The sequence below is a fragment of the Desmodus rotundus genome, chromosome X (assembly GCF_022682495.2).
Source record: "Desmodus rotundus isolate HL8 chromosome X, HLdesRot8A.1, whole genome shotgun sequence".
NCBI classification, from domain to species: Eukaryota; Metazoa; Chordata; class Mammalia; order Chiroptera; family Phyllostomidae; genus Desmodus; species Desmodus rotundus.
In genome coordinates this window covers 45,902,247-45,926,235 of record NC_071400.1, presented here as the reverse complement: position 1 = coordinate 45,926,235, position 23,989 = coordinate 45,902,247, and the positions used below count along the sequence as shown (strand labels likewise).

At 40.7% G+C, this 23,989-nt stretch overlaps 1 protein-coding gene across 6 annotated transcripts in view; it reads right to left on the bottom strand.

The window, feature by feature from the left end:
* MID2 (midline 2) overlaps positions 1–23,989 on the bottom strand; it is a 149,897-nt gene that overhangs the window by 41,361 nt on the left and 84,547 nt on the right. For all 6 annotated transcript variants that reach the window (XM_053917085.1, XM_045188497.3, XM_024551606.3 and 3 more), the window contains one exon: positions 2,598–2,705. In XM_053917085.1, the coding sequence (XP_053773060.1) occupies positions 2,598–2,705 (108 nt within the window). The remainder of the gene's footprint in view (positions 1–2,597; positions 2,706–23,989) is intronic.

The window sequence follows — 23,989 nt, the reverse complement described above, 5'->3', positions numbered from 1 at the left end:
CAAGACTAGGGAGAGGTGCTGTGTAGTATTTAGAATAATATGGAACAATTATGTACAATAATTCTGGAACAACAACAATATGACAAGGAATATATGAGCTGAATAAAAAGAATAGAAAGTAAAAGACCAAGAGTAGTGTGTTACTATAATATGAGTGAAGTGAAAGAAGAAAAATTAAAATGCAATATGAAAGACAGAACAAGGAAAACCAATCAATGTAATTAAACAAACAAAACAAAGAAAACTAAACAAAAAGAAGAAAAATTTTAAAAAATAATAATCAAATAAAAGAAATAAAAATATTGAAAAATAATAAAAGTAAACAATAGAATACAAGTTCTATAGGATAGCAAAGTGAAATTTTTCTCAGTTTCTCTATTGTTGGTGTTAGCCTTGTGATCCCCCTCTGGATCTGTTTTTGGTCCTTTCACAGCTCCAGGTCTTATTGTTTCACACTTGGTAAAAGGAAAAAAAAGCCTCCTGCTGACTTTAAACCAGCTAAGGGAGTTCTGCTGGCCTTCCTGGATGCTGCAGGCAGAGGGTGGCTGGGCTTTGCTTTTTACCTTTCCTGTGGTTTTGCCAGGATGGAGGCTAGGTCTGGGCTGCAATATTTACAGGTGCCAGCCTCTGGCCCGGGCCTTCAGAGTGCTGCCGGGCCCCCACTGTCCATCTGTGCTAGGCTGGTGCCTTTAATCCACCATGTTGTTCTGCCTGTGAGGTGCCCTGATTAGGAGCAACTCACACTCTGCCTTTTCCCTTTTGCTGGCCTGGGTACTACACACTCTCTAAGTCCCTTCAGGGCAGTTTAGTTCCCCTTTTAAATTAAGTCTCTCTGGGGACTGCTACTCCTCTGAGCCCCTGCTTCTCCACTTTGAACAGTCCATGAGGCTTCCTGATTTGGAGCAGATCACCCCCCTCTTCCTCCCTCTTTGCTGACCCAGCCACTGTGAGAGTTCCTTAAACAGTGGTTGAGAGCCTTTTTTTTTTTTTTTTTTTTTTTTTTTGAGTAAATTCCTCTTGTTTATGCCTGCCATTCTTAACAAGCACCTGACTTTTCACACAGCCCAACTCTCTGCCCAGTCTGTAGACTCTCCAGATCAGGGTCTGCCATGCCCCAACTCTTCTCCCTTCTCCAGGTGTTACCCGACTCCCCAATTTCTCTGGTAATGTCCTACCCCGCGACCACAGTACTAGCGGGGGCATACTGCCTCTGTGAATTTCCCGCTGCATCTTTATTATCCACAGAGACTTCCAGCATCCAGGTCTCTCCTGGTGTGGGGCTGCCTTCCTTACTCTGGTAGGGGAGGGAGCTGCAGAGTTACAACCACTGATCCAGCTCTCCTCCAAAGCTCCTGTGCCAGCCACTGACCCTGGCACCAGGTGCCAGGCTGAGGACCACAGCAGCCTTGGCCCCGCTCAGGTCCCAGGGACCTTACAGTCTTAACATAATCTCCTTACCATCTGGCTTTCAATGTCCTCTACAATTTTGGCTTCCAAACTCCATAAAAGCTGGGATTCCATTGGCTGTTCACTCTGTTCTTCAGAAGATTGGCTAGGTGTCCCAGTTGGGTACACGAGCAAGTGTGTTCAGCCCCTACCTACCTCACTGCCATCTTCAGTCCCAGCATCTCCTCTTCTGTTAATTGAGATTCTACATTTTTATGTACATATTTCTCTAAGTATCTTTGAACATACCTGTGTGTTCACAGACCTGTGCTCTTGAAAACTTCAGTTTCTATGTTAGCTGCAACCACCCAACATGACATAAAATATTTGTCATCACTCTGGGCTCACATAACTTCTTACATTGTACACACAGCATGAGATTCATAATAACACTGACCAGGAAACCAAGCCTAAAACCATATAGATGCATGGAGGCTCATATATGACTTTCTTGATCATGAGTCTTTAGTTCCCAAGCTAAAAGCTTGGAAGTCTTCTCTGTGCCCTTCATCTTTTCTATGTAATCAATCAGTGTTTCCCATCCTTTCCTTTCTAAACATGCCTGTTATGTTCTTCTCTTCTATTCATGTTGTCACTTTATTGGTTTAGGTCTTCATCAGTTCATATCAAGAATCAGTCTATAAGCCTCCTAAGTGGTTTCCCTGACTTCATTATCATCTCCTTCTGATATACCCTGCACACCTCTGCCATATCAATCAGTGTTCTCTCTTCCTAAGAAACTAAAATGATTTATCAATGGGTTTCAGATTAAGCCCAAAGTACTTATGGCATTCATGGTCCTTCTATAATTTGGGTCCACATTTCTACCACTATTTTTTTCTTTTTGTATTGACTTATACATACAGTTAAGCACCCAAATCTGAAGTGTGCAACTCAATGATTTTTTTGCATAGATACACACCCATCTTACCACTACCAGGTCAAGATATAGAATGTTTCTAATACTCCAGAAGTGCCAGCATTTTTATGGGATTTATAGCACTAAGCCAGACATTGCTTCTTTGCCTTCCTCCCTAAAACCTCTTTTTGTCTTGCTTTCATGATCCAAATTCAAACTGGAACAATCAGGATGAAACCTTACATTTGTAAAGTCAACTCTGCCTTGGCCTCACTGAAGCACTGTGCTTTACCTTTGTCTCTTTGATTTTGACAGCAATCATTTGCTTCCTCTGCTGGATGATCTCTACCAACTCGTCACATTCTTCCATAAGTTTTGCCTCATGCATAGCAGTATTCACCTGTCAAGAAAGTCCAGAATGTTACACAGTGATTGTTGCCTTTGTCCCCTGCTGACTCTCTGAAAGGTTCGGACTGACAGCTAAGCATGCACAACTCCTTCATAAGATCCACTCCTAGAAGAAGGGTAGAGATGACGGTGTTAATGATGCAAGGGCATTGAAGCACCACAGAGAGGAAACTCTCTGGCTTCTGGCAGATCATGATGGTTAATGGAAAGCTAGGCAGAAGGACAAATGAGATAGGGGCATGTTATTCCCACTGTGAAATTCCCTTTACTCCATGACCCTGTCCTCCTGCTGTTCTTTTGGAAAGAGGGTAAGGAAATTTAAGTATGTCGTGGAAAGAGTATACCTCTTCACAGGCTTCACAATATTAAGATAACACTACAACAATACATTTTTACCGTTTTAACAAACATGTTTTCAGCTTTCTTTATTCCCTTCTAATTTGAACACATGAAATGTGCAGGTATATCTTCACATTAAATACATGCGTGTATAGGTGTATTTGCACACAGTTGTCATCATGTCTTAGTAGATATTTCTCACCTTGGGCTGTCCAGTATCTGAATACCTTTCCAATTTGGGGACATTTGCTATGTCAAAGTATCTCCATTTCAAAATCAGGGTTGGGTTGGGGAAAAAAAGCCATCATTGATTATTGTTTTTCCATGTACTCATTTTTCCTTATTTCTATCTCTACTACTATTGACATTAGATGATATGAAGCTCCCAGAAGGGTTAAATGAAAGCAGAGGATCTTTGTGCTGCCCATGTGTAAAGGAAAGGAAGGGGAAATCAACTTACATCTTTTAAGCACTTAATGTGCCAGCTACTTTAGAGATCAATTATTTCATGTAATTATCATAACCATTTTACAATATAGAGCTATTTTTATTCCCATCTTGCAGATGGGGAAACTGAAACTCAGAGGATTTTAGTGACTTGCTCAATATCACACAGCTAGTAAGTGGTAAAACCAGAATTCAAACCGAGTTCTGTCAAGTGAGATGCCTGGGCTGGCTGGGTGGGTGGATTAGGTTCAGTTCCATTTCAGCAGTACACAGAGCAGTCACACAGGGAAGCACAATCATTCCAAGAGTCTATTCAAGGATCACTCAAGCAGAGCTCTAGAAGACTGAGGAATAGACAATGGGTTACTTGAGAGCATCAAATCTCAAGGGCCTAGATGTGCTTCATTAGTAAGGCAGAGCTGCATTTACAATTGCTAGTTATCTTCAGAGGGTTCCTTTATATATTCTAAGCCCAGAAAAATATCTGTCATTGGAACCTGCTGCCTCCTCTCTTATCCTCTAAGGTTACTGTTGACCAATTTTCTGTTTCTTTCTTAACTGAAGTAAAATATGCTTGCTGAATTTCAACCTTATTTTGTTTTATTTCCATTTTCTAGGGGGAACACTATAATGAGAACTTCCATTTATTCTGAATGAACAGTTGCACTTTATTCATTCTAGTATTTTTCTGACTCCTCACCCTTTCCCTAAATTGGGTCTACCTTTCCAAGGAAATAATCTCACCCTCTCAAGAAGTCCTACTCATCTCTTCTAGATGAGAATAAAAGATTCATCTAGTGATCCTTGGATCTGTGCTTGGAGTATCTGGAGACTTAGACCATTCTTATTTATGGTTTCTTTTTGAGGCTGTTGATAGTATAGTATACAATGGTTTACTGTCTTGTTTCTTGTAATTTTTTCCTTAGACTAACCTTTACATAACACTCACTATGTGCCAGGTACTGTCCTAATCAGCTTACATGTACAGTTGGCCCTCCATATCCACAGGTCCTGCACCCTTGAATTCAACCAACCACAGACTGAAAATATTAGGAAAAAAGTGTTACGTTGTGTAGTTAGGCCTATGAAGGTTGCATCTGTACTGAACATGTACAGACTGTTTTCTTGTTATCATTCCCTAACTAATACAGTATAATAACTATTTACACAGTAATTACATTATATTAGGTATTATAAGTGATTGAGAGATATTTAAAGTATAGGGGAGGATGTGTGTAGGTTATATGCAAATACAATGCCCCTTTATATATTATATGAGTCTTGAGTATCCACAGATTTTAGTATCTGCAAGGGGTCCTGGAACCAATCCCCTACAGATACAACTGTATTAGTTCTCTCAATCACTATAACAACTCAGTGAGGCAGGTATCATTAGTCTCATTTTACAGATGAGGAAGCCTGTTAACAGACAGACTGAGTGACTTGCTCAAGGATGTACTCCTCGTAAGTGGCAGAGATGGGATTTGGACCCAGGGAGTCTGACTGGAGTCCACACCTTTAATTGTTACACTATAGTTTCTCCTGAGTGGAGTGTAACAAAATTCCTGCCTTCAGTTTTTGACAATTGGTACCTCTTTTGTATAATACATCTTTATTCTGTTATTCCATTCTCTTTACTAAGACTACTTGTTGTTCCCCTAGATTCCTTGTACCTCCATATCCTGTGCCTTTGATTGAGACCCTCCTTTCAGTTAAGTCATTTCTCTATGTGTTTACTGAACAAACTTCTACTTATCTTTCCATGCCCTGCTCAAAGTTCATTACTTCTGCAACTATTTCTCACCTGCTTTGAAAACAATTGGCCCCTTATTTATATTCCTATAATACTTTATATATAATTTGATTATACCATTTACTACCTTATGCCATAGATATTTATTAGTCTGTCTTTCCCACATAAACATGAGCTCTGGAGGTCAAAGATTGTGTCTTATTTGACTATATCACAAGGATAGTGAGTGGCATATGGTAGATGTTCAGTAAATATTTGTTGAATTGAATTAGAAGGGGAAAATATCTCACTTCTTGCTAGAGATATTTATGTGGTTACTTAAGTTACCCAAAACTCAGAGTGTGTAAAAACAAACTCATCATCTTCCTTCTAAATCTAGCTTCCATCCTTGATTGCCACATTTTTGCTAATGTTACTGTCATTATTGCAGTTATTCAGGTTCAGTTACCTGTGACTTCTACTTCTGTCTCATCTCCCACATAAATCCACAGCAGTCCCAAAGTCTTGCTTTTCTTTTCAATTTCACTAAAGTTTTTCTAGTAATACAGTGAGGCTCTGATCCAAAGGACCAATAAGTTGAGGTCCTTATCACCCTTTTGGACTGTTATTGTAACAGCCTCATTAATTCATCCCCCTTCCTTCAGAATCATTCCTTTGTCCCATCCTATACCCTGAAATGAGAAAAACTCATGACCATCTTCATTATCAGTCATGAATTACATATTTCCTTTGTGCAATGCCCTCAACAAATTTGCAGTTTGGATGGTGAAAAGCCACATACATATAAAACAAACAAGTCAAGGCAGCATAAAATAAATATCAATGAGTGATGTAGACTATAATCTACAGAAATTAAAGAAAAATATCATTCTTGCTGGGGAAGTGGAGAAAAAATACTTGAATTAAATGGGACTTGAACTGAGCCTGAAAAATAGATAGCATACAGATTAAAAATATGAGAAAAGTGAAAATTTTGAGCCAAGGCTAATACTCTTGAGCCTTGTACTTTAGGTACTATAGTACCTTTGGAAAGTATTTTTGGGAGAAGGAGGGTAAGATGGTGAGAATATGACCACAGTTACATTTTTTAAGAAGATGAACTAGGTCCAGATCCAAGATAGCAGTGGACTAGGTGTATGTATATTACACTTACATCCTCCCAGGACCAAGCTGGAATTACAACTAAAATATAGAAAAATTATCTGAATAACCAACTGAAGACTAGCTGAACAGAAGCATTATAAACAAAGATTTACAGAAGAAGTCACATGGAGACTGGTAGGAAATATGGAGATACAAACAGGGTTGGCCCCACCCCCATGGGTGGTGGCTGAGGTTCTGGAGAAATATGTCAGTAGCAAATGTTCCCCCTTATCAGTGTGGGGTCTCAACTGTCTACTGGATTCACTAGCCCAGAGCTCTAAAACCTGGAAGAGGGGCCCTCATAAAATCTGGTTGTGAAAATTGGTGGGGATTCTGTCTGCCAAGGAGAGACAGGAGTCTGCTAGAGACACAGGTACCCTCCTAAAGGGCCAGCACATAAAATGTCACATGTCACAGTCAGTCACCCTGGGCTCCAGCAGAAGGAGCGCAGGGTAGACTAAAGTGATGTGAGGAGAAACTAGGGTTTGTGGCTCTGGGAGAGAGGTGATCAGACAGTTACTGATGTCCCTGTTCTTAGCAGATGCCTACCCAGCAGATGCCATCTTTCTTGGGTGGAACACTCTCCTCCTTATGCCATCAGCCAGGGGAAATGCAATAGACCACCTTCTGGATGTCCTGCCGCCCCACCCTGCAGAGTGCATGCCTGGATGAGAAGTCAGCTGCCTTGGCCAGGGTGTATAGGTCTGGGAAGACTCAGGGGGCATCAGTGACTGAATGGTGTGGCTTTGGGGAAGGGCTATTTCCCCTCCCTTCCCTATGACCCTGATTGGTGCCTCCCCTTTGTGGGAGATCCACTAACCCCATACTCCTGACTCCCTGCTATGCTGATATTCGGCTCCTGGAAGAATCTGGGATAGTCTAAGTTGTGTGGCTCTAGGACAGGGACCATTTCTCCCTCATTCCTGACCAGTGTCACAGCCTCCCTTCACATGGCCAAATCTTGGTCTATTTGGGCCTGATAAACTCACCTGGCCTCATCCTGATGACTCCCTGAGACCCTGCCCCACCACAAAAGTCTTCAGGAAACCAGTAGGTACCATGTATATTCTGTATGCCCTGGGATATTTGGCGAGTGGCCTCAGACACAGCACTGGCACTGAGTTTGAACCTGTATCAATCTGGTGAATATCACTCACACTTACTAGGTGACTCTCTGAAAACCTACTTTGTTGGGAACCACCCTGCCTGATTTCAGAAGTTGTAACACCCTGTGGCTAGGGCTGAGTAAAAGACCTTGGGACCATAAGCCATTAAGGAGACAAAGCTTATCTCCCTGGCAGGGGTACCACCTCTGCCCTCTTTTACTTCACCCTGCTTGTCCCCAGGTGGATGACTGGTTAGCCAGTGATGGGTAAGATTCTTCAAGGGAGGGATGACCCAAGACAGGGATGGTCATGAAGGGGCACTCAGGGAAGGACTTGGGGGGCTATAGGAAAAGGGGGTGATGGACCCTCGCCCCTCAGCTTTGACATAGTCTGAGTCCTCTTTCTGTCTACAAGAAGTCTCCTAATCTCTGCCCAACTTAAGCCTGAAACAATGTTGGAGGTGGGTGCGGCCCTGTGCTGGAAAGGGCAGGTTCCCCGGGGCAATCTGGCCTAAGAAAGAATGCATAAAATCCTGTGAAACTAGCTTTGCTAAGACCCTCAATTTAAATGATAAGTGTCCAAGCATGAAATGATTTGTTTCCCCAAAGTTTTATGGCCCTTTAGCTATCTGACCCTGACTCAGAATAAACCCTCATAGTTCTTTGAATGTTATCTATTGTTTGATCATTATTGCCTGACAATGATTGATGAATTTTACCTGTATTCCTGTGCAAATTGAACCCAATGAAAGCCCATTGAGGAACAGGATCCTGGCCCTTCTGCCTTAAGAAATCGGTCACCTTTCCTCCCCAAGCAGATCATGTCTTGGTAGACTTACTCTCATCTGTGATGGATGGGGGTCTCTGCAGGTGGAACCCCCCCCCACTACTTCATGCAACTTGAGTACTACCAGAGGCTGTTTCAGTGACTGAGCTTAACAAGCAGCAGACAGATGAAGGCAGGTGGAGGAGGCTCTCAGGGTGCCTTTGGACTTTTGCTGACTTGCCCCTGGGCCCAGTACAGGTAAAAACCAGCCTTGGTGCATAGACCCAGGCCCAGAAGACACAGGCCCAAACTGTGTATAACTTTGTAGCTCCAAACAGGTAGCCCAGGGCCAGTCACAGGCAGCATATGACATTGGCTTGCACCAGACTCCCTCCCAAGAGGTCCCAGAACAGACACAACCAGTGGCCAACTCCAGATAACATCAGAGCAAAATCCAATTAGCTTCACAAGCAGCATATCCAAAGGGAGATCTTGGCAGGCACCAGATCTAATGAGGAGAATTCTGCTTTATGTGGTCAGAGCCTGCACAGAAGCTTGTACACTCTGGTCAGGGTCAATCCTTACAGTCACTCAGCCTGAGAGTCAACCCCACATACAAACAGGCCAATAGCAATGAAGACTGAATTACACCAGGAGGGGCCACACAAGGGATATTCCTGGACCACTCAGGTCAGGTGATCAAGGAGACAGCAACACTGGATCCCATAGGACACCTACTACATAAGGCCAACAGACTAAGACTAGGAGTCATAGTACATCTACCTAATACATAGAAACAAACATAAAAAGGCAGCCAAAATAGGAAGACAAAGAAACTTGCCCCAAATAAAACAGAAGAAATCTAAAAAAAAAAAAAAGAGCTAAATGAGATGGAGGCAAGCTATCTACCAGATATAAAGTTTAAAAAATGTTTATAAGTCAGCAGAAGGAACTTAGTGAGAACTTCAACAAAGAGCTAGCAGGCATAAAAAGGGATATAGGAGCCATAAAAAAGAACCAGTCAGAAATAAAGAATATAATATCTGAAATGAAGAATACACTGGAAGGAAGAAACACTAGGTTGGATGAAGCAGAGAACTGTGTCAGTGACTTGGAAGACAAAGTAGCAGAAAACACCCAGTCAGAACAGCAACTAGAAACTAGAGACTAGAAACCAATCACATGAAAACAAATGAAAAAGACACAAAGACATGTATGATAAATGATGATTGACTAAACAAAGAATGAGTTAACAAAGAGATCAAGGAATAAATCAAAAGATAACTTGAAACAAATGACAATGAGAACACAGTAACCCAAAACCTATGGTCAGACACAATGAAAGCAGTCATATGAGAGAAATTATAGTATTACAGGCCTACCTCAAGAAACAAGAAAAATTTCAAATAAACAATCTAACTTTACACTTAAAGGAATTAGAAAAAGAACAACAAATGAGGCCCAAGGTGAGTAGAAGAAAGGAAATAATATAGATCAGAAAAGAAATAAACAAAATAGTCTTAAAAACAACACAAAAAAATCAATGAAACCGAGAGCTGGTTCTTTGAAAAGATAAACAAGATTGACAAACTTTTAACAGGATATAACAAGGAAAAAAAATAGAGAGGACCCAAATAAATAAAATCAGAAATGACTTCCAGCCAACATGGAGACAGTTAGAAATGCTTTACTTCCTCACACAACCAAAAGGAAGACAACAACCAATTTAAAAACAAAAAATAACTAGAACTGCCAGAAAATTGAACTGTATGGAAATTCAACAACCAAGGAGTTAAAGAAGAAACATTCATCCAGACTGGTAGGAGGGGTGGAGATGGGCAGGTGGGGCAGACAGGACACATGGCAAGGTGGCAGCTGGTGGACCAGGCAGGTGAGGTGACAGCTGGCAGACCAAGTGGTCCCACATTCATGTGCAAATATACCAGGAGGAACAACTGGGGAGTGAGACAGACTGCACAACCCAGGGTATCAGTGTGGGGAAATAGAGCCTCAAAACCTTGCTGTAAAAACCTGTAAGGGTTGAGGCAGTGGGAGAAACTGCCAGTCTCCCAGGAGAGTCTGTTGGAGGGGCCCACAGGGTGCTAGAACATATACAAGCCCACCCACCCAAGAATAAGCACGAGAAGGGCTCAATTTGATTGTGGGTAGCAGGGGAAGTGACTGAAAGTGGGGCAAGAGCTCAGCAAGTGACATTGTTCCCTCTCTGATCCCTTCCCCAGAGACAGTGGCACAACACAGTGAAGTGGCCTCCACCCCTTAAAATGTAGCAGGTGCACTGGGACAAAGAAATATGTCCCAAATGAAAGAACACAGCAAAGTTCCAGAAAAACTTCAACTAAGTGATGAAGAGATAGCCAACCTATCAGATGCAGAGTTCAAAACACTGGTAATCAGGATCCACACAGAAATGATTGAGTATGGCCGCAATATAAAGGAATAAGTGAAAGCTATACAAAGTGAAATAAAGAAATATATACAGGGAACCAACAGTGAAGGGAAGGAAACCGGGACTCAAATCAATGATCTGGAACAGAAGGAAGAAATAAACATTCAACCAGAACAGAATGAAGAAACAAGAATGCAAAAAAATGAGGAGAGGCTTACGAACCTCCAGGACAACTTTAAACGTTCCAACATACAAATCATAGGGGCGTCAGAAGAAGAGGAAGAGCAAAAAAATAAAAACTTATTTGAAAAAATAATGAAGGAAAATTTCCCCAATCTGGCGAAGGAACTAGAATATGTAGGTCCAAGAAGCTCAGAGAATCCCAAAGAATTTGGACCCAAGGAGGAACACACCAAGACACATCATAATTAAATTACCCAAGATTAGAGATGAGAGAATCTTAAAAGCAGCAAAACAAGATGAGTTCCCATGAGACTATCAGCTGATTTCTCAAAAGAAACCTTACAGACAAGAGGGGGCTGGAAAGAAGTATTCAAAATCATGAAAGGCAAGGACCTACATCCAAGATTACTCTATCCAGCAAAGCTATCATTTAGAATGGAAGGGCAGATAAAGTGCTTCCCAGATAAGGTCAAGGTAAAGCAGTTCATCATCACCAAGTCCTTATTATATGAAATGTTAAAGGGACTCATGTAAGAAAAAGAAGAAGATCAAAACTATGAACAGTAAAATGACAACAAACTCACAACTATCAATCACTGAACCTAAAACAAAAACTAAAAGAAACTAAGCAAACAACAGGAACAGGAAAAGAATCATGGAAATGGAGATCACATGGAAGGTTATCAGTAGGGAAGGGAAGGGGGGAGAATAGGGAAAAAGGTACAGGGAGTAAGAAGCATAAATGGTAGGTACAAAATAGGGGAGATTAAGAATAGTATTTTCCAAGAAAATGGAAAAGCCAAAGAACTTATATGTATGACCCATGGACACGAACTAACTGGGCGGAAGGAATGCTGGAGGGGGGTGCAGGGTGGAGGGAAATAAAGGGGAGGAGAAAATGTGACAACTGTAACAGCATAATCAATAAAAATATACTTAAAATCATAAATGAAAGTAACTACTGGCATAAAAGAAATACAAAGGATTGTAAAAAAAATATTATGAAGACTCTATGCCAACAAACTGGACAATCTGGACAAAAAGGATAAATTCCTAGAAACACACAATCTTCCAAAGCTGGGCAAGGAAGAAATAGAGAATCTGGACTGACTACAACTAGTGAAATTGAAGCAGTAATCAAATAACTCCTAACAAACAAATGTCCTGGATAGGATAGCTTCACAGGTGAATTTTACCAAACATTTAAAGAACTAACACATATTCTTTAAAAGTATTCCAAAAAATTCAAGGGGAGGAAAGATTCCCAAGCTCACTTTTTGAGGCCAGCATTATCCTAATTTTAAAATCAGATAAAGATACTGCAAACAAAGAAAATTATAGACAGGCTTCTGGTCAAGATGGTGATGTAGGCAGACATGGCTCACCTCTTAGCACAACCACAACAAAATTATAACTAAAATGTAGAACAACCATCACTCAGGAACATCAGAAATCAAATTGAATGGAAGTCTGACAACACAGAATTGAAGAAAGCACATCCATCCAGACTGGTAGGAGGAGTGCAGATTCAGAACAGGATGGCCCTACACCCACATGGATAAAAATTAAGGAGGAATATCTTGGGAGCAAGGAGTCCCAGAACGACTCCAGGCCCCCCAGCCAAGGATTCCAGTGCCAGGAACATATATCTTCACAACTTCTGGATGCAAAAACCAGCAGGGATGGAGCATTGGAAGAGGCTGCTGGAGCCCTAAGCAGTTCCTCTTGGAGAACCCACACACAGACTCACCTACTCAAATTCACTCTCTCTGCACTCTAGCACTGGGGCGGCAGCTTGAAAGGCACCAGTGGTATACAGGGAGAGAATGTAATGTCTGATATCTGATATCTGGCCAAGCAGAGGCCACTGTCCCTTTGATGAGCCCTCCCCCCACAGAGCCGGTAGATTGGTACCATATCTGAGACTCCATCAACCTGGCTAACACTGCGTGACCCACCTTGGAGATCCACAGAGGCTCTACCCCACCCAAATTATGGGCCCACCCAAGCTGCTTTTCCATAAGAATGGCTCATTTTGGCTCCTAAATCCTATCAAAAAAGGAACAGCTGACTTCAGTGAGCCCTAGCAGCAACCAGATTAAACTCAGAGCTTGGCCTGCCCAAGCTTCTTTCCCATATGAATGGCTGGTCTTGGTTCATGCTTCTCAACTTCCTAAATCCTATCAAACAAGCAACAGCTGGCCCTAGTAGGCTCCAGGCCTGGCATTAACAATAGCCAGCCTAGATTCACAGCTTGTCTTGGCCTGGGAATCTCCAAGCTCAGTGTAAGTAGCAGCCATCTCAGATTGCTTTATAGCTCAGGCAGGGCAGTCCTTGGCAAAACACAGGTGGGAGCTGACCATGGCCTCTATCACCTGGGACACCCCAGGGCCAGTGCACCCAGTGGAGAGCTACAGACCATGTTGGAATACCACCACCTTGCCCCTGCACAGCTGATCCTCCAAGGAGGGCAGAGGTTGGTGGTCAGTGGTCACAGCCAGTCCTTGCAACTGACTTCCCTGGGTTAATCCCTCCCATTGATATACCAACAGCAACCAAGGCTCAACTACAAGAGGAAGGTGTAATCCACCCACACAAAGGGTGCACCTTGAGTACTGATCTTGGTTAATAGGGGCAGTTGTGCCACTGGACCCTACAGGACACCTACTACATTAGGCCACACTACCAAGACATGGAGTCACAGCAGCTCTACCTAATACATAGAGAAACAAGGACAGGGAGGCTGCCAAATCCAGAAGACAAAGAAACATGGCCCAAACAAAAGAACAGAACAAAACTCCAGAAAAAGAGCTACATGAAATGGAGATAACAATCTATCAGATGCAGAGTTCAAAACACTGTGTATAAGGATGCTCAAGGAACTTAGTGAGGACCTCAGCAGCATAAAAAAGAAATGAAGGATACACTAATTGAAATAAAGAACAATTTACAGAGAAACAACAGTAGAATGGGTGAAGCCAAGAATCATATCAATGATTTGGAATATATGGAAGTAAAAAACAACAAGAAGAACAAGAAGAAAAAGGATTTTTAAAAATGAGGATATTATAAGCAGCCTCTGGGACAACTTTAAGAGGTCCGATATTTTCCTCATGGGGTGCCAGAAGGAGAAAAAAAAGAGCAAAAAACTGGAAATCTATCTGGAAAAATAGTGAAAGAAAACTTCCCTAATATGGTGAAGGAAATAGACATGCAAGTCCAGGAAGCACAGAGAGTCCCAATTATGATGGATGCAAAAAGGCCCACTCCAAGAAACATCTTAATTAAAATGCCAAAGGTTAAATATAAAGAGACTATCTTAAAAGCAAGAGAAGTTAGCTACCATAGGTTGCCAGATGGGTGGAGGGAGGGGAAGAATGGGTGAATAGGTGAGGGGATTAAGAAGTACAAATACGTCTTTACAGGATAGCCATTGGGATGTAAAGTACAGTATAAGAAATGCAGTAGGCAAAGAACTTATATGCATGACCCACGGACATGAACAATGGTGGGAGGGTTACCTGAGGGAGTAGAGGGTGATGGCTGAAGAGGGGCAAATGGGAGAAAATCAGGACAACCATAATTGCATAATCAAGAAAATATAATTAAAGAAAAGATTATTACAGGCCAATATTCCTGATAAACATAGATGCAAAGTCCTCAACAAAATATTAGTGAACTTGAACTAGCAATGCATCAAAAAGATCATACACCATGATCAAGTGGGGGTGGAAAGTAGGTGAAATATCTGCAAATCAGTAAATGTGATACACCACATAAACAAAATGAAAGATAAAAACCACATGATCATATCAATAGATGCAGAAAAAGTATTTGATAACACTCAGCAGCCACTTATGATTAAAAACTCTCAGCACAATGGGAATAGAGGGAACATACATCAATGTGTTACAGTCCATATGTGACAAACCCACAGCCAACATTACACTCAATGGGGAAAATTTACAGGTGTTTCCCTAAAGATCAGGAACAAGACAGGGATGCCCACTTTCACCACTCTTATTCAACACAACATTGTACTGGAAGTCCTGGCCACAACAATCAGACAAGAAGAAGAAATAAAAGGCATAAAATTGGAAAGGAAGAAATGTTGGGAACCACCCTGCCTGGTTTCAGAAACTGTAACCCCTTGTGGCTAAGGCTGAGTAAAAAGACCTTGGGACCATAAGCCATTAAGGAGACAAAACTTATCTCCCTGGCAGGGGCACCACCTATGCCCCCTTTACTTCATACTGTTTGGCCCCAAGAGGATGACGGGTTAGCCAATGATGGGTAAGATTCCTCAAGGGAGGGATGACCGAAGACAGGGATGGTCATGAAGGGGCACTCAGGGAAGGACTTGGGGGGCTATAGGAAAAGGGAGTGATGGACCCTTGCCCCTCGGCTTTGACATAGCCTGAGTCCTCTTTCTGTCTACAAGAAGTCTCCTAATCTCTTGGCTGTCTTACTTCCCCTGCCCAACTTAAGCCTGAAACAGTGTTGGAGGTGGGTGTGGCCCTGTGCTGGAAAGGGCAGGTTCCCTGGGGCAATCAGGCCTAGGAAAGAATGCATAAAATCCTGTGAAACCCGCTTTGCTGATACCCTCAATTTAAATGATGAGGGTCCAAGCATGAAATGATTTGTTTCCCCAAAGTTTTATGGCCCTTTAGCTATCTGACCCTGACTCAAAATAAGTCCTCATAGTTCTTTGAATGTTATCTATTGTTTGATCATTACTGCCTGACAATGATTGATGAGCTTTATATATACACCCTGTATTCCTATGCAAATAAACCCAATAAAAGCCCATTGAGTAACAGGCTCCTAGCCCTTCTCCTTTCAGAGATAGGCTATCTTTCCTCTCCTAGCAAATCAGGTCTTGGTAGACTTATTGTCATCTGTGGCAGCCGGGTTGGGGGGGGGCCTGTAGGCAGAGCCCCCCTCAGAAAGAAATATCTGTCAGTATTTGCTGATGACATGAAACTGTACAATAGTGGTCCTAAACTTTTTTGGCACCAGGAACCAGTTCTGTGGAAGACAATTTTCCCATGGACTGTGGTGTGGGTGGGTGGGAGAGAGGAGTATGAAGCACAGGCAGAAATATGATGCTCACTCACCCACCTTGACAGGAAGTGGATATCCTGCATCAATGCTAGCTTCACTACTTACCCACTGCCCACCTCCTGCTATGTGGCCCCATTCCTAATAGGCCACAGACCAACAGTCTGTGGCCCATGTCTTGGGAACCTCTGCTGTACAATATATAGAGAACCCTAAAGATTCCACCAAAAAACTACTAGAACTGATAAATGAATTCAGGAAAGCATCGGGATACAGAATAAATATCCAGAAATCAGTTGCATTTTATATACCAATAATATACTATCCGAAAGGGAATCTAGGAAAACAATCACATTTATAGTTGCATAATAAAATACCTAGGAATAAATTTAATTAAGGATGTAAAATGCCTGTTTGCAGATATGAGACACTGAAGAAAGAGAGAAATTAAGGAAGATACAAATAAGTGGAAGCATGTACCGTGTTAATGGATTGGAAGATTTCACATCATTTAAATGCCCATACTACCCAAAGCAATCTATAGGTTCAATGTAATTCACATCAAGATACCACTGGCATATTTCACAGAACTGGAACTAATATTCTGAAAATTTATATGGAATCACAAAAGACCCCAGATATCACAGCAATTTTGAGAAAGAACAACAGAGGAATTATGCTACCTGATATTGAACCATACGACCATAGTAAACAAAACAGCATGGGACTGACATGAAATCAAATATATAGGTGAATTGAACAGAATAGAGAGCCCAGAAATAAACCTATGCCTCTATGGTCAATTAAGATTTGACAAAGAAGGAAGACACAGACAAATGGAAGCATGTACCATGCTCATGGATTGGAAGAATTAACATCATCAAAATGGCCATACTACCCAAAGCAATTTATAGATTCAATGCAATTCCTATTAAAGTACTAATGACATATTTCACACATATAGAACAAACACCTCAAAAATTTATATGGAACCATAAATGACACCAAATAGCTGCAGCAATTTTGAGAAAGAAGAACAAAGTAGGAGGGATGACAATACCTAATATCAAACTGTATTATAAGGCTACTGTAATCAAAACAACCTGGTGCTGGCATAAAAACAGGCATATAGACCAATGGAACAGAACAGAGAGCCCAGAAATAAACCTAAGTCTCTATGGTCAATTAATATTTGGCAAAAGCGGCAGCATCATAAAATGGAGTAAAAATAGCCTCTTCAACAAATGGTGTTGGGAGATCTGGACAGCTACATGCAAAAAAAAAAAATAACAATAATAATGAACAATCACCAACTTATTCCATACATGAAAATAAATTCAAGGTGGATAAACGACTTAAATATAAGTCACGACACCATTAAAACCCTAGAGGAAAACATTGGCAGGAAAATCTCAGACATTCCACACAGCAGTATCTTCACCAATATGTCCCCTAAAGCAAGGGACAAAAAGGAAAGAATAAACAAATGGGACCTCATCAAATTAAAAAGCTTCTACATGGCTAAAGAAAACAGCATTAAAATGAAAAGACAACCAACCATATGGGAAAACATATTTGCCAATGATACCTCAGACAAGAGTTGGATCTCCAAAATATGTAAAGAACTCACATGACTCCACTCTAGGAAGACAAAAAAAAAAAAAAAAAAAAAAAAAAAAAACCCAAAAAACAATTAAAAAATGAGCAAAGGACTTGAACAGACACTTCTCCAAGGAAGACATACAGAGGGCCCAGAGACATATGAAAAGATGCTCAGCATCCCTAGTCATCAGAGAGATGCAAATTAAAACCACAATGAGATATCACTTCACACCAGTGAGAATGGCCATCATAAACATATCAACAAACAATTAGTGTTGGAGAAGATGCGGAGAAAAGGGAACCCTAGTGCACTGTTGGTGGGAAGGCAGACTGGTGCAGCCACTGTGGAAAACACTAGGGAATTTCCTCAGGAAACTAAACATGGAACTGCCTTTTTATCCTGGCAATTCCACTGCTGGGATTATATCCTAAGAACCCTGAAACACCAATGCAAAAGAACCTGTGCACCCCAATGTTCATAGCAGCACAACTTAACAATAGCTAGGTGCTGGAAGTAACCTAAGTGCCCATCAGTAAATAAATGGATCCAAAAACTATGGTATTTTTACAAGATGGAATACTACCCAGCAGAAAGAAAGAAGGAGGTCCTACCCTTTGCGACAGCATGGATGGAACTGGAGAGCATTATGCTAAGTGAAATAAGCCAGAGTCTCATGGGAAAGACAAATACTATATGATCTCACCTTTAAGTGGAATGTAATCAATAAAACAAACCACACGGAAAATATAACCAGAGACACTGGAATTAAGAACTATCTGACAGTAATCAGAGGGGAGGTGGGAGGGGATAATCGGGGGAAGAAGAAAGAGTGTTCAGGAACTACTATAAAGGTCACATGGACAAAACCAAGTGGGGGGTGGAAGCAAGTGAGGGAGGAGGGTTTGGCTGGGATGGGGGGGAATGGTGGGGTGTAAATGAAGACAACTGTAATTGAACAACATAAAATAATTTTTAAAAAGTTTTGACAAAGTAGGCAAGAACATACAAAGGGGTAAAATAATGTATTAAATAAATGGTGTTGGGGAAATTATACAGATATGTGCAAAACCTAGACCAACATTTTACACCATATGCAAGAATAAACTCAAATTGGATTAAAGATTTAAATGTTAGACTCAAAACCATAAAAATCCTAGAAGAAAACAAAGGCAGTATAATCTCGAACATTCCTTGCAGCAATATTTCTTCTGATATGTCTCCTTGGGCAAGTAAAAGAAAAGAAAAAGTAAAGAAATGGGAGTACATCAAACTAAAAAAAATTTTGCACAGCAAAGGAAACCATCAACAAAATGAAAAGACATCCCACTGAATGGGAGAACATATTCACCACTGATACATCTAATAAGGGGTTAATATCCAAAATTTATAAAGATCTTATATAGGAACAACTATAAAGGACACATGGGCAAATCCAAGGGGGGGGGGTGGAAGCAAGGGAGAGAGGTGAGGATGGATGGAGTAAGGGGTAGTGGTGGGGGATAAATGCAGACAACTGTAATTGAACAACAAAATAATTGAAAACAATTCATTGAAAATAAAGAAAAGAAAAAAAGATCTTATAAAACTCAACAATAAAAAAAACAAACAATCCAATTAAAAAGTGGGCAAAGGACCTGAATAGACACTTCTCCAAAGGGGACATACAGATGGCCAATAGGCATAGGAAAAGATGCTCAATGTCACTAATCATCAGAGAAATGCAAATTAAAACCACAGTGAGATATCACCTCACACCTGTCAGAATGGTTATCATCAATAAGTCAAGAAACAAGTGTTGGTGAGGATGTGTGAAAAAAGGAACCTTCATACACTGTTGGTGGAATTGAAGATGGGTGCAGCCAATGTGAAAACAGTGTGGATTTCCCTCAAAAAATAGAAATGGAACTGATTTATGACCCACTGATTCCCCTTCTTGGAATATATCAGAAGGACGCCAAAACACTGATTTAAAACAATATGTGCACCCTTACGTTAATTTCAGCATTATTTACAATAGCCAAGATTTGGAAGCAGCCCATGTACCCATCAGTAGATGAGTGGATAAAAATGCAGTGGTATACTTACACAATGGAATACTACTTGGTTGTAAAAAAAGGAAATTTTAACCTTCATCAGCATGGATAGATATGAAGAGTACTGTACTAAGTGAAATAAGCCAGTCAGAGAAAGAAAAGTACCGTATGTTTTCACTTACATGTAGAATATAATGAACAAAATACACAACAAGCAAAATAGAAACAGAGTCACAGATACAAAGAACAGACTGACAGCTGTTGGAATGGAGGCGGTTTGGGAGCTAGGTGGAAAAGGTGAAGGGATTAAGCGAAATAAAACACTCATAGACACTGACAACAGCATGACGAATACCAGAGGAAAAGGGGCTTGGGAGAAGTAGAAGATGGTAAAGTGGAGATAAATCGTCATGAAAGGAGACTTGACTTTGGCTGGTGAACACCAATACAGTATATAGATGATATATTGTAGAATTTTACACCTGCAACTTATGTAATTTTATTAACCAATGTCACCCCAATAAATTCAATAAAAATTTAAAAGTAAGTACATAAACTTTAGTTTATGAAAAAAATCGCCACAATTGCCATTCAATTAACTTTTTGCAAAACCCACCTTAGGTGAACAGTGTTAAAAACACTTTATAAGAAAATGTTAAATTATTTTTCACTTTTATAACTGATAAAACTAACATATTTGGTAGTTAAATAATATTATTCCTTTTTTAATGTCTTTAATTTTTTTTTTTAAAGATGAAGTGAGTTGAGGTTTGGGGATGATTTAGGAGGCTATTGTAATGTGAACATGGCCGAGCTAAGGAGACAACAGGAATAGAAAAGAAAGGTCAAATATGAGAAGCACTTTGTTTCCTCGAAATCCTTACTTAGACATCAAGCTCCTTGAGAAAAGTTTTTATGCCATTTTGTTTCTCCTGCTGTTACAGGCACAATGACTTACACAACAAACACTTAAACTATTACTAATTCATTTAACAAACTAAAAAATCACGACAAACATTAGGAAATATACTATAATAAATGTATTCTGTGGAGATAATATAGATTGAAGTGAAGGAGCTATGTTGGGGTTTGGACAGTTGCACTGGGTGAGATATAACAGCCAGGCACAACTAGGAGAACAGAGCGGAAAGTTTCCTGAATAGGCAAAATCCCAAACTCTACAGGTAAACCAGTGACATTAAAATCTTTCTGTGTCAAGAAGCAGCCTGAGTCCTTTATAGTAGTTCCTGTAATCCCCTCTTCCCACTATCCCCACCCCACTCCCCCCTGGCTATTGTTAGATTGTTCTTAACTTCAATGTCTCTGATTATATTTTGTTTGCTTTTTTCTTCTATTGATTATGTTCCAGTTAAAGGTGAGATCATATGGTATTTGTCCCTCACCGCCTGGCTTATTTCACTTAGCATAATGCTCTCCAGTTCCATCCATGCTGTTGCAAAGGGACACATGGACAAAATCAAGGGGGAGGGTGGAGGTGGGGGGGAGGGGGGTTCAGCTGGGGTGGGGTGGAGGGATGGGGAGAAAAGGCATAAACTGTAACTGAATAACAATAAAAATAAAAAAAATAAATAAAAATAAATTTGCCTAAATGAATAATACTATTAAAAAAAAAAAGAAGCAGCCTGAAAGAGCAGGGTTCTTAAGTGTTTTCTGAATAGAAAATACTCCAGGGAAAAACTGTCTTCATGATGTGAAAAAAACATCTGAAATTGCTTGGAAGACACTTGAAAGCCCTGGTAGTTTCCTGGTCTGTAGTTTTCTCTGAAAACAGTGCAGTATTTCACTTGCTTATTAACCCTTAGTTGAAGACAACTGGGGTTATCTTGATAAGCATTCTTGGTTGGTTAGTTTGTTGGTTGATTTGTAGAAGACTCCAGTGCCTTATCTGGCATTTCCTGTTTGGTTTGGTTAAGTGAGTTTGCCTAAATGGCTTCATTCTGTGGAAAAATCTGTGCTCTCTGAAAATACTATAATGATAATCCTGGCAACCTACTTGTTTAAATCTCCCCACCCTCAAAGGACTTCTGGGGTAGTTTCTGATGCTTAAGACTGATTCTCAGAGGCAGTCTTCCAAGGCCTTACAGGGGTGTCCAACCTGTGGCCCACAGGCCACATGCGGCCCAGGATGACCGTGAATGTGGCCCAACACAATATCATAAATTTACTTAAAACATGAGATATTTTTGTGATTACGTGTCACAATGTACTTAACGTGTGGCCCAGAGATGCCAAAAGGTTGGACACCCTTGCTTAGCACCAGGGAACACAGGCAGTCCTATGAAGTTTCCTCCAGGTCCTCTTCTCCATTCTTTGCTCTGTCCTTTCTTCCTAAAGTCATCAAGAATTTGACTTGTATGTTTCTTCCCAATTGCCCACCCTACTCCACTTCCTGAAGGTCTTTCCTACCTTCCAGCCCAAAGATTAAACCTAGAGTCACATCTAGTATTCCCCAATTTCCACTCTTTCCTGACACAGACATACATGTCTTCTGTTTGAAGGATTTTACTTCTAGTCACTACAAGATGCAAAGATTTAAGAGTTGGCAAAAAGTTATTTTAGCAATTGTTTCTATTCTGTACTGAAATTCAAATGGACTAGAGATTTTTACCCTTCCTTCTTTTTTTAAATTTATTTTTAATGTGTATTTTATTGATTATGCTATTAGTGTTGTCCCATTTTCTTCTTCCCTTTATTCCCCTCCATGCTGCAACCCCCTCCCACCAGCATTCCTACTCTGACCTTAGTTCATGTCTATGGGTCATACATATAAGTTCTTTGGCTTCTCCATTTCCTATACTATTCTTAACCTCCCCTTGTCTATTTTGTACCTATCATTTATGCTTCTTATTCCCTGTATCTTCTCCCCCACTCTCCCCCTCATCCTCCCCACTGAAAACCCTCCATGTGGTCTCCATTTCTGTTATTCTGTTCCTGTTCAAGTTGTTTGCTTAGTTTGTTTTTCTTTTTAGGTTTACTTGTTGATAGTTGTGAGTTTGTTGTCATTTTACTATTCATACTTTTTGATCTTCTTCTTTTACTTAGATAAGTCCCTTTAGTATTTCATATAATAAGGGCTTGGTGATGATGAGCTGCTTTAACTTGACCTTATCTGGGAAGCAATTTATCTGCCCTTCCATTCTAAGTGATAGCTTTGCTGGATAGAGTAATCTAGGTCCTTGCCTTTCATAACTTTGAATACTTCTTTCCAACCCCTTCTTGCCTGCAAGGTTTCTCTCGAGAAATTAGCTGATAGTCTGATGGGAACTCCTTTGTAGGTTACTGTCTCCTTTTCTCTTGCTGTTTTTAAGATTCTCTCCTTATCTTTTATCTTGGTAATGTAATTATGATGTGCCTTGGTGTGTGCTTCCTTGGGTCCCACTTCTTTGGGAATCTCTGAGCTTCCCATACTTGTATGTCTATTTCCTTTGCTAAACTAGGGAAGTTTTCTTTCATTATTTTTTCAAGTAAGTTTTCAATTTCTTGCTCTTCCTCTTCTCCCTTGGCACCCCTATAATTCAGATGTTGGAATGTTAAAAGTTGTCCCAGAGGTTCGTAAGTCTCTCCTCATTTTTTTGAATTCTTGTTTCTTCATTCCGTTCTAGTTGAATGTTGATTTCTTCCTTCTGCTCCAGATTGTTGATTTGAGTCATGGTTTCCTTTCCTTCACTGTTGGTTCCCTGTGTATTTTTCTTTATTTCACTTTGCATACCCTTCATTTCTTTCTTTATGTTTTTGCCACACTCACTGAGTTCTCTGAGCATCCTGATCACCAGTACTTTGAACTCTGCATCTGCAAGGTTGGCTATTTCCATTTTGTTTAGTTCTTTTCCTGTTTTTTTTTTTTTTCCCTGCTCTTTCATTTGGGCTATAGTCCTTTGTCTCCTCAATTTGGCAGCCTCCCTGTGTTTGTTTCTGTGTAATTAGGCAGAGCTGCTTTGACTCCCTTACTTAGCACACCTGTTAAGTTTCATGGGGAGGAGCCTTAGGTATTCACCAGGTCAGGGCAACCTGCCTTACTCTTTTGTGGCTCCGTGTGTAAGAAGGTCTTGGAGAGGTAATAATGCCACTGCCTGGCTTCTGGAGGTTTTCCTGTCACTTGCCCATTTTCAATCACTTCACCCACTTCCTGTATGTGACTGGTGCCCTTCAAGCTGCTTCTCTGTTGGTGAAACTCAGAATGGGTGGGTTTGCCTACATTCTAAGTCTGTGCAGACCCTTTAAGCATAAAAAAATCCTTCCATTTCCTCTTCCACCCCAACCCTCCCTGGTTTATACAGGCAAAAGTAATGGGGGTTCATCTTCCCACTGCTGGCACCCTTGGCTGTGTATTCTGGCCTGGGGCTGGGATTGCTCGCTAGCTCCCAGGGTATCCCTCCTGATTTTTATCTACTACATGTGAATGTGGGACAATACAT